Source organism: Vombatus ursinus, unplaced genomic scaffold (assembly GCF_900497805.2).
Source record: "Vombatus ursinus unplaced genomic scaffold, bare-nosed wombat genome assembly UNPS02001419.1, whole genome shotgun sequence".
Lineage (NCBI taxonomy): Eukaryota > Metazoa > Chordata > Mammalia > Diprotodontia > Vombatidae > Vombatus > Vombatus ursinus.
The window spans coordinates 4,745,645-4,757,730 of record NW_020941197.1 but is presented as its reverse complement, the minus strand read 5'-3'; the positions used below and the strand labels follow the sequence as shown (position 1 = coordinate 4,757,730).

The following is a 12,086-nucleotide window of genomic DNA, read 5'->3' as shown; positions in this document are numbered from 1 at the left end:
TTAATGTGCTATTTTTTTCTGTATTTATTCCCAAGGAGAAAATTCTGCAAAACGTACAATTTTTATAAACTGAACAATTACTTCTTTAAAAATTAAAAAAAAAACCTAACCTTTAAGCCTAAATATTACTTTGTTCTATTCACAGGTAAGGTGTATGTGTGGAAGGGGGAGAAATGGTAAATGAAAATGGAATATCTGAAATAGCTCAGACCAAAAATTATATGAACATAGTGGAAAGAAAGAACATAAATGTAAATGTTTTTATTTTTAAATCACCTTACAGGGGGCTGGTGAAGATACATTTTAACAGTATTTTAAATGTAGGGGAGAAACCACATGCCTAAAAGGTAAAATTCTTGAAACTATCATAAGGCAAAAATACGTTCTGATACGTTTTATATTTTTCTGACATTAGCTAAGAAATGATACATACAAGGGGGATTACAGAACTAACATGAATTTAAACATATCTTTAAAATATGGTTTGGCCTCATGAGTATTTCAAAAACATAAATAAAAATGTTGTCATTGTATATTACAGAAAGTAGGAATAAGTTCTATGTACTCAAACATAGAAATGATACTACATGGTGATGAATACATTACACTTAATGATATCTAAGAAAAATGAAAATTCTACTTAGTTAAATGACAGTTTTGGGAAAAAAATCATCCTAACTATAAAACAGGTAGGAACAGAAATCATGAGCACAAGTGTGTACTCTGGCTATCAGAAATAATACCAGAAGGGGAGCAGGGAGGGGCAGCTAGGTGGTGCAGTGGATAGAGCACCGGCCCTGAAGTCAGGAGGACCTGAGTTCAAATCTAGTCTCAGACCAAACACTTGACACTTACTAGCTGTGTTGACCTTGGACAAGTCACTTAACCCCAATTGCCTTAAAAAAAAAAAAAGAAAAGAAATAATACCGGGGCAGGTAGGGGGCATAGTGGATAGAGCACTGGCCCTGGAGCCAGGAGGACCTGAGTGCAAATCCAGCCTCAGACACATGACACTTACCAGCTATGTGACTGAGCAAGTCACTTAACCCCAATGGCCTCAACAAAAAGCAAAAAATAAATAAATAAATAAATAATGAATGCTTGTTTAACCATCAATGCATTCTAAAAACAGAGTATGAGATTAATCTTCAAATTAGACAATTGTGTTCTGTAAGCAACAAACACAGTCACAATCAGTTTTAAGCAAATTATACACAGAAAACACAAAAACAGTTTCACTTTGTACTCACTCTTACAAAGTTGTCAGGGAACAAACCTCTTCTGCCTTTGACCTGTCCTTCCCACCAGCCTCCATCTTCCTTTTTGATATTGGTGATGATATCACCCACGCTGATTGTCAGCTCGTCATCATGCTGAGCTTTATAGTCAAACTCCACTATCGCCTCCACTGGAACAAAAGCAGAACACCAGCACAGAAGTTAATGTGGATACCCATTACCAGAGATAGATACCCTGGTGTCACAATTAAATTAATTCCCCATCTACACATATGCAAAATAACATTGGCGTTATGACGACAGATTCTGGATAAACCCAAAGTGCTACACCAAAGAAGCTATAGAAAAATACCAAATGGTAAGCCACAAATGGCGGCCTGTTCACGGCTAGCACGTGGGCAACATGCATGCAAGGACAGGAAGATGGAAAATCCACACCTTCAGCTGATTAGCACCACAGCCCTATCATCATAAGACATTAGAACTCTAACTATGACTTCAGCATTGTAAGGAGGACAGAGGTCAGCGTCAGCCCTTATAAATAGGGGAGAGAGGTAATAAATGTTCTTAGTCCTCTGATGTACACGGCCTGGTAGCAACCAAAATGTGACAAACTACTCTTGAAATCTTAAGAGAACATCTTTCCCCTCCCATCTTCTACCATCTTCAGTAGAAGCCCAACAGCCTAATCTTGCCATCAAGAGAGGAAGTCCCACATCTTATATCAATGGTTCTCAAACTTTTTTGTTTTTTAGCTCATGGCGTATCATCATTCTCATCCTAACAATAATTAGAATAATACATAACAACTAGTATTTATATAGCACTTCAAGGTCTGCAAAAAGCTGTACATACATTATCTCATTTGATCTTCACAACCCAAGAGGGTAGATGCTATTATTATCCTCAATTTACAGATGAAGAAACTGAGGCATAGGTTTAAGACAACTAGTTACCACATGAAGCAGGATTTGAATGCATGTCTTCCTGATTCCAAAGCCAGTACCCTACTATACCTACTATACTTGAGTATCCAACTCAGGTATAAACAAGGCCACTATTCAGTACCTAAGGATCCCTGCAGGCCACATGTTGATTTAGTTTTAAAATGTAATGTTGGGGACAGCTGGGTGGCGCAGTGGATAGAGCACCAGCCCTAAAGTCAGGAGGACCTGAGTTCAAATGCGGCCTTGGACACTTGACACTTACTAGCTGTGTGACCCTGGGCAAGTCACTTAACCCTAATTGCCTAAAAACTAAAATAAAATAAAATGTAATGTTATCTATGTTTACTGTATTTTCATTTCTTTTGCTCAATATTTTCCAATTGCATTTTAATCTGGTTCATTGTATTCTAAAGTGTTGCAGGCCGCAGATGTTAGACACTTCTGCATGATAGCACCTAACTGCCTACGATTATTCTTTGCCAAGAGGAACAAAGGCGCCCTGAATGTTTAAATTAGCATCCAAAAAAAGTCTAATGCAGTTGGGGCTCCAGATTCATTAACCCAAGCCTTAGAATTTCTCCACCTTCCCTCTTTTTTTTCTCTACTGCCACTAAGATGTAAAAGGGAGAAGAAAGTTTTGCAACCAAGAGAAGAGACTTGTCCAGTTCCAAGCCAGGAAGAGCAGACAGTAAATAGCAGCGTCTTCTCTCTGCTCCTACCCCTATCTCACTTTGCTTCATCCGGTTCCCAGGCCCTCTGAGGCCCCAAGAGACCCACTAATGTTGTGGAGGACACAGCAATCAAAGGTAGAAAGTATAAATATTTTTTATTGGTCTCAAGTATGGTTAGAGTGGAGTAACACCAATGTAGTTCAATCCCTGCAGGAAGAGGAAGAAGGGAAGGGGGAGGGAGAGGAGAATAGGAAAGGATAAGGAAAGTGAGAAGGGAAGAGAAAGGGAGGAAGAGAAAAGGAAAGGGGCAGTGGCAGGGGGAAGGAGAGGGGAAGAGGGAGGGAGACAGAAAAACTACAGAAAGCAGACTATGACACTGAGTGGAAGAACATCTCCAATGCTGATCAGTGCTTGTGCACGTCACAAGAATACGTTTTCACAGACAGTGTGTGTAGATAAAATAAAGAAATATAATTAAAATGAGCACTAGCTTAGAAATCAAGAGATCCAGATTTCAGCCCTAACTCAGCCACCAACTAGCCATGTAACCTTGTAGGACCATGAGCAACTCACTTGCTTCTCTTGACCTAAATTTTCTCATCTGCAAAATGGACGAGAAGATCTCTGAGGGCCTCCCACTTCTAAAATGTTATGATTCATTGGGGGTGATTGAAAATCTTGTTCTTTTCTACAAATCACCATTACAACAGGGTCAAATATGACCATATTTATTTCTACAGGGTATTGTCAAATCCCATCCAACAACCTCGAGGCTAAGCAGATTCAAAAACAAAAATAGAACATCTATCCCCTCCCCTCAGGAGTCTACAATCTACAGAGCCAAATTGTTTTCTTGTAAATTAAAAACAAGATTTCCTTTCTGAGGAAAGCTCTGTTTACTTCCATCACTCCAAGTGGGATCACAATTCACTGGAATCACCTATTGATTATCCAGGGGCGTATTATCCAATTTATAACCAATTCATCACCCCATGTCCCCACACACCCAGAGCCCCACCAACAGATCAGCCTCTCAGTCATGCACTACATGTTACTCTCCACCAGAGGGGATACAAGGCAGAGAAAGTTAGGCAGACCTCAAAATTATTTCACAATTCTGGTATAACAGTATTTATTGAAGGAAGAGAATAAGGCTGCTGGCTAAAAGGAGTTTTGGAATTATCATGGATAAACAAGAGTAAATTACACATGAGATAATACTTTCCTCTGTGATCCAGCTACTCTGGCCTATTTGGAGTTCCTTGAACACAACATTTCATCTCCAATCTCTGTTTTTTACACTGGTTGCCCCTGTGCCAGGAGTACCCCCTCTTCTCACCCCTCACCTCTTAGTGTCCCTGGCTTTGTTCAAGACTCAACTCAAAGTTCATCTTCTTCAGGAGGCCTTTCATTATATTATATCATATCACATTATATTATATTATATTTAGTGTGTATGTGTGTAAAACAGACACATAGTAAATAACTAAGTTCCTGTAAGATATCTTCTATAAAGTAACATACTATATATGTATATATATAAAAAATGTAAATAACTAGGTACATACAAGATATCTTGTTTACATACATAAACATGGAATATATATAACATGTAAATAACCAAGTACATACAAGATATCTTATATATGTAACATGTTATGTATAACATCTATATATAACATGCAAGTAACTAGCTACACACAAGATACCATATATATATAAAACATGGGACACATGGGTATGTAACATGTAAATAACTAGATACATACAAGACATGTCTTATATATATGTGTAAATAGGGCAGCTGGGAGGCACAGTGGATAGAGTGCTGGGCCTGGAATAGGGAAGACTCATCTTCTTGAGTTCAAATCCGACCTCAGACACTTACTGGCTGTGTGATCCTGGGTAAGTGACCTAACCCTGTTTGCCTCAGTTTCCTCATCTGTCAAATGAGCTAGATGGAGAAGGAAATGGCAAACCACTACAGTTATCTTTCCCAAGAAAACCACAAATGGGGTCACAAAGAGTCAGACTCCAGTGAAAAGAGTGAACAAATATATATAAATAACACATAAATAACTAGTCACATACAAGATAGCTTGTCTCCTGCATTAGAATGTGAACTCCTTTCAGGCAGGAACTTTTTTGCCTTTCTGTATCCCAAGAGCTTAGCTTAACAAATGTTTGTTGACTGACTATATACTACTTCAATTTGAAAAAAAAAACAGTCATTGAAAACCTACTAAGGTGTTGAGCCCTATGCCAAGCACTTGAATGAATACAAAGGTCAAATAAGATGGGTCCTTGCCCTAATGGACTTCACAATATAAGTAAGGGTTTATTGGACCTGTAACAATGGCCGTAATTTAAAATGATCTTTACATATAGTAAGTAATAAGGCAGCAGTTCTCAAACATTTTGGTCACAGAACCCTTTTAGATTACTAAAAATTACTGAAGCCCCCAAAACGTTTTTCATTTACATGGGTTATATCTAACAATATTTATTGTATTAGAAATTAAAATATCTTCATATTACTATAAAAATGGTTTTGACCTCACAGGCCCTCTGAAAAGGTCCCTGGAGTCTCTAAGGGTCCCTGGACCACACTTGGAGAGATGCCGTAATAGGGTATCTTTGAAAGGGAAAGATACAAAAGGTATAGAAAAATACTGGACTTTCTTAATATTAAAAAAGATATCCCAAGAGTATCAATAACTACCAAGCCATATGCCTACTTTCAGTCAGTCAACATGCATTTACTAAGTGCCTACTTTGGGCCAAGTGATTTCCCATTTAAACAAAAAAAGTTTTTTTTTCAAGAATCTTCATACTGATGAAGAGAAAGTATAATAAAGGATCAGACATGATTTGTCAATAATACTCTACAGCAGTGCACATGTTCACAGTCACCAAAAGGGGTAGAGAGCAATAGTTCCCACTGGGTTCACTCTTTGTTAAATATAAAAACTTAGCTCCCTGAAGGATTCCCTGGACTTCTTCTGTTCTGCCTTTGTCATCTCTGCACAGCACTTAGTACATTACAGATGCTTAGAAAACATGGATTGTTTAACTGAATTAAGCCTTCTCCTCTAATCTATATCCGACATCAGGATTTCTCATCAGCAGAAGCACCATTCACCCATTCTCCCACAATGAAAACCTTAAGCTTACCTTTGAGCCCACCTCACTCTCACCTCTGAAATCTACTCCCAAATATTATCTCCACACATCCCTTCCTTTGCATTCATGTTGTTACCACCCCATCATAGGCCATCATTACCACAAAGACTATTGTTAACAACCTCCTACTAGGAACTACTATTTTTATTCTGCTTCCCACCCCGACCAATTCATCTTTTCTACCACTGCCAGATTAGTCTTCTCCCTGCATAAACCTGGTCATGTCACTCTTTTGCTCAAAAATATTCAGTGGTTCTCAACTGCCTACGGAGTAAATTAAAGTCCAAGATCCTCTGTCTAGTGGTCAAGGTCCCCAGCATTCTAGAGCCCACCTACCTTTCTAGCCTTATCCCCTATCATTCCCCTCCACTGACTCTATGATCGAGCTAAACCTTGAAGATCTTGTGCATTCTTCCACTTGGTGTCTTCGCTCATCTCTATCCCTGGTATATATTCACTCTACCTTTGTGCCTACTGAAATACTCCTACTACTACTGTAAAGGGAAAAAAAGAATCCTTTAGTAATTATTTAAAGTTCTATCTTTCCACTATATATGAGAGTAGAGAAGAACTTGAAGTCAACAGCTGGTTGAAGGCAGAAGGATCATTACCAATAGGAACCAGTGAACATTTCACGGACGAAGAAACATTTCTGCTTGGCCTTAAAAGATGGGTAGAGGAATCTCAACAGTCACAGAATTTCGGGGGGAAGGGGGGAGTGATGGAGGCAAAGACAATGTAGCCAAAGGCAATTATATGAGCAAAGACACAAATATCAGAGAATATAGGATGTGTAATAGAGGAGAGAGAACCAAAATGTGGAAGGCCTTGAATGTCAGGCCAAAGAGTGAGAACATTATCCAATAAGCAACAGGAGCTATTGAAGGAGTTTTGTACAGAGAAGAATATTATCAGATCCCTGCATAAGGAGAATTAATCTGTAAGCAGTATATAGAATAGATCAGATAGGAGAGAAAATTGAGGCATGAAAATGAGTTAGTTGTAACAGACCAAGTGGGTGGTAATGCGGACCTCTTTTAAGTTGAAGGCATTGAGAAGAGAGAAGTTGTGGATGTGAGAGTTGTTGTGGACCTACTACTCAAAGCAGGACTTGACAAATGACTGAACACAGATTTAAAATAAAGCACTGTAGCCCAACTACCGAGTATTTCAAAACATCAGGTTTTGTTCCAAAAACAAAATTACTCAATTCCTCTGAGGCACCATGCCTCAAAGCTTGGTCCCAAGACTTTCCAAATAACAACAGAAGCTTACACACATTTAACCCATTTTGGTTACAAAGTCTCTATGTATTATCTCACTGGATCCTAACACCACAGGACACACCCAAAATAGACCAAAGTTTCTTTACCAATTCACACTAAATATGGCAGTGGCTGGCCATCAGTCGATATCACTCATACCATTTACTAGGTACCTAGTGTATGCTATGTCAGGACTACCAACATTTAGACCTGTGTAAATATATAGAAAGCATCAAGGTGTATTTGATTGAGCCAAAAAAAGCAAACCAAAATCATCAAGTTCCATCTCTTGTTTTGGGCTTCTCTCCTTCTTAACCAGTAGTATCTTGTGACATATCATGACCCAAGTTATTTTCCTTATTTACTTATTTACCCCTTTCCAGCTGTCTGAAAGCCCTATTAACCAATCATAGCCAATAATGCTAAATTCAGAAAACCCCTGAACTGGGGCCCTGTTTCCATCATCCCTCCCATTTCTTGACTCTCATCATTATATACAATGGTCATTTATCAGGTAACCAATCTCACCCTAAGGGTAAATGATAAGAAATCAAAGTATCCCATCTCAAGGAACCACAGAATCATAGAATTTTAAACACAGAAGGCGTGTAATGAGTTCATCTAAGTTCAATCCCTTAATTTTAAAGTTGGGGAAACTGAGACACAGAAAGAGGAAAATAACTTGCACAGGGTCATATAGCTAGTTAGCGACAAAGCCAGAATTAGAACCCAGATCTCTGGGTTTTTAGGACGGTGCCTTTTCCACGCTAGTATTTGATCTAAAAGGATAAATGCACAGAAACACATCATAAACACATACCAAACCAACAATGCTTTAGAGTGATTTATTTATGCTTTGTTGTATGCATGGATCTGGGTTCTCAGCAACGGATAGATTTCCTGAAATACTGTAAATCACAAACTATCCCCTTGTCCATAACCGCCCACAAATCCCCAAAAGGGATCTACCCAATATGCTGACGGCCTTCCTCTAGGGCAATGGTGTCAAATACAAATGGAAACTGAGGTCACTAAGCCATACATAAGGATCCTGACAGGCTGTATATTGACTTAGAAAACCAGATATTAATATTATCTGTTTTACTGTATTTTTATTTTATTTGTATTCATTTTTTTATTTATTTATTTGTATTTATTTATTTATTACTATTTATTTTTTTAAATATTTCCCAATTGCATTTTAATCTGGTTCAGGCCACACTCAGGAGTTTCTGGCCATATGTATGACACCTCTGCTCTAGACCAGGGCTTCTTAAACTTTTTTCACTTGTGACCCCCCCCCTTTTTTTTAGGCAATTGGGGTTAAGTGACTTGCCCAGGGTCACACAACTAGTAAGTGTCAAGTGCTTGGTCTGAGGCTGGATTTGAACTCGGGTCCTCCTTACTTCAGGGCTGGTGCTCTATCTACTGCACCACCTAGCGGCCCCTTGTGACCCCTCTTTGTATTTTGCCAGCACTGAGGGCATGCACTGTGCAAAGTGGGCATGCTTTGTGTTCCGAACCAAGGTCACAGTGAAGTTGCACGATGCAACATGGGCAAGCACTACCAGAAACACCTTGGGTTCAATACACGTTTGATTTTTAATTAATTTTTGGTCGTTGGCCCATTCAGAAACCTTTTACTCTTGCCAAAATTTTTACAACCCCATATGGGGTCATGACCCACAGTTTAAGAAGTGTAGCTCTAGAGAACCGATGTAATAACAAGAATGTCCACCTTTTATCTTTCAGTCCTGTCACACAACTGGCCAAACTGTCTTTCTGGTTGTGCATTCCTTGGATGATATTTTATATAGTCTGCGACTTCTTATGTGAAATTATTAGTTCAGTGTTTGTAAACTGTAGCCAAATTATACCTGCTCTGTATCTCTCAGTTATCTGCTCTGTATCTCAGTTATCCTTTGGGTCACCCCCAATTTTGACTATTCAGAGGCAGTAAATATGAATACCACAGCCACAGAATATCACTAGAAGAATATGAGTTTAAAAAAGCATGGTGAAATATCTCAAACACAATCCAACCTTTTTTCTTACTCAAATTTAATGCTGGGCCCAGTTCATTTCTCATCTTCACAGACCATCCAAGAAATATAAGGACTGATTGTCTGGATTAATCTGTTTATCATAGTCTAAGCAACTGGAAATCCCTATCCATTTGATTTTTCCCATATGGATTATTAAGCTGAATTCTTAAATGTTTGTGTATGTCATTTAGGAGGTTTTGAGGCATTCTAGGGAACAATAATAATAATAATAATAATAATAATAATAATAATAACAGCTAGCATTTATATAGTGTCTACTATGTACCAGGCACTGCGCTAAGCATTTTCATTATTTCATGAGGTCCTCACAACAATCCTATGAGCTAGGTGTTAATATTACCCCATTTTACAGTTGAGGAAACTGAGGCACATAGAGGTTAAATGACTTTTCCAAAGTTACATAGCTAGTAAGTGAGGCTGGATTTGAATTCAAGTCTCCCTGACTCCAGAACAATAATCCAAGCCCACTGTACCACCTTGCCTAATTATTATTACTATTTAGAGCTAACTATAATTATATATATATATATATATATATATATATACACACACACACACATACATAAAGTGTCTTGGTCTGAGGCCAGATTTGAACTCAGGTCCTCCTGACTTCAGGGCCAGTGCTCTATCCACTGTGCCACCTAGCTGCCCCTAACTATTATTATTTAGAGCTATTATTATTTAGAGCATGACATAAAGAGTTATTTAGACCTCAGAAGTCATATGGTTCATTGTAGAGATTAAGTAATTTGCCCAAGATTACACAAATAACAAAACCAAGATTTGAACTCAGGTTCCTCTGGCTCTAAACCTAACGCTGCTCTTTGCTAAATAACCATGATGTAGGTAAGGATATGGGGAAAGAAAGGAGGGAATGGCAGTAATGGAAGTTGGATAAACTAGATAACTGGTCAGGGGATTGGGAATACAAGTCAAGCAAACATCATTAATAGGCTTTTCAACCTTGAATAAGTCACAACCTTTCTGAGACTTGTTTCTTATTTCATAGAAGAGTTTGAACCAGATGATGTCTAAGGTCCTTTCTAGCTTTAAATTCTAAGATTCTACAACTTCTAATTTTTGATCAAAGAAAAGAGATATGATTTCATGGATATGTGGGGATAGGGACAGAAGATGCATTTTAGGAAAAAAGATTAGGTCGCAGATAATGGCCCAGCAGAGAGTAGGAGCAGCTGGAAATCATGGACTCTCTCCTATAAGCCAACTGCAGTAATTAAACACACACACACACACACACACACACACACACACACACACACACACACCCCCCGGGGCTTCACTTGCTGTGGCCGTGGAGGCCCCATGGAGTCTTCTGGCACTGAAATGCCTCCTAAGTTCCCCCAGCTCCCTCCAGACGGGGTATTCTTTGAGGAGCTGTGAGCAGGACAGATGGAATCCTTCCCCAGGGGTAGCTATGTATGTAATGAGGGTGGAAGAAATAAAGATAGACATCCTTGTGTTTAAAAAAAATTTCTTTAAAGCATCTGCTAAGGCCCGAAGGGTGAACAGACAGCATGAAGGGTCATGGCGAAAGAAGCAAAAAATTATATCTAGGTCACCTGGGTTGAGAATGGCAGAGACAAACTTTACCCTACATTAGTGAAGTCAAAGTCAAAGAATCTGGCCACAGATCCATAAGCATCCCCGAAGGTCGCATATTGACTTAGTTTTTAAGATATAATATTATCTATATTTTACTGTATTTTTATGTCTTTTGTTAAATATTTCTCAATGACATTTTAATCTGGTTTGGGCGGCATTCCCTGGCTCAACATTGGCTACCTCTGCCCCACATCACAATTCTGTCCCTGACTATTCCTACTGGTGAATGAGCATTAGCCAGGTCTAACTCCAAGACTTCAGAAAATGAATAGACTTCCTGCCCTTGACCTTCCTTCTTCCTAATGTATTTCCTCCTTTCCATGCATGGAACAACAGGAAGGGGGTCAGGGGTGAGGGAGACTAGACAAAATGAATAACTCACTCTTCCTGCTGTAGATGGAATGGCATGTCTTTTTTTTTTTTTAAGGTTACTACAATTTTAATTAGTAGTCTGGAGGATCACGGATAAATAAATCACTTCAACCCTTTGGATTTCCATTTCCATAAAGTTGTACTAAGATGATAAAATCTATGGATCAGAAGATTTATATAGAGATTCAGAGATCCTCTCAACCAACCTGGAAGCTAAGTGGCTCCATAGTACATAGAGCACTTGGCCTGGAGTCAGGAACACTCATCTTTGTGAGTTCAAATCCTGCCTTAGACACTTACTAGCTAGCTATGTGACCCTAGGTAAGTCACTTAACCCGGTTTGCCTCAGTTTCCTCATCTGTAAAATGATGTGGAGAAGGAAATGGCAAACCACTCTAGTATCTTTGCCAAGAAAACCCCAAATGAGATCATGAAGAGTCAGACACAACTGAAAAGACTACGCAACATCCAACCTTTATTTCAGGTGAAGACTTACAGTGTTCTGCCCATAGTCACACAAGGAGTTAAGTGGCAGAGCTGGATTTGAACTCAGGTCCTGTGATTCTAAGTTTACTCTTTCCACTGTACCCAGACTAGAGAACTTCTAAAAAACTCTATCCGCTATAAATCCTGACAGTCCTTTCTTGAATTCCTTTTGCTTTATTTCACCAAAGCTCTGAAGTTTTTTTTTTATCATGGTACAAGGGAAGAAGTGGTGGAT

General features: G+C 38.8%; 2 protein-coding genes across 2 annotated transcripts in view; both read right to left on the bottom strand.

The window, feature by feature from the left end:
* Window positions 1-12,086, bottom strand: part of SH3KBP1 (SH3 domain containing kinase binding protein 1) — a 434,394-nt gene that overhangs the window by 354,060 nt on the left and 68,248 nt on the right. Inside the window, exon 2 of the mRNA XM_027866157.1 lies at window positions 1,251-1,408. Within this exon, the coding sequence (XP_027721958.1) occupies window positions 1,251-1,408 (158 nt within the window). The remainder of the gene's footprint in view (window positions 1-1,250; window positions 1,409-12,086) is intronic.
* BCLAF3 (BCLAF1 and THRAP3 family member 3) overlaps window positions 1,349-12,086 on the bottom strand; it is a 211,852-nt gene continuing 201,114 nt past the window's right edge. The window contains exon 13 of the mRNA XM_027866130.1: window positions 1,349-1,408. Coding sequence (XP_027721931.1) covers window positions 1,397-1,408 — 12 coding nt within the window. The 3' untranslated portion in view covers window positions 1,349-1,396. The remainder of the gene's footprint in view (window positions 1,409-12,086) is intronic.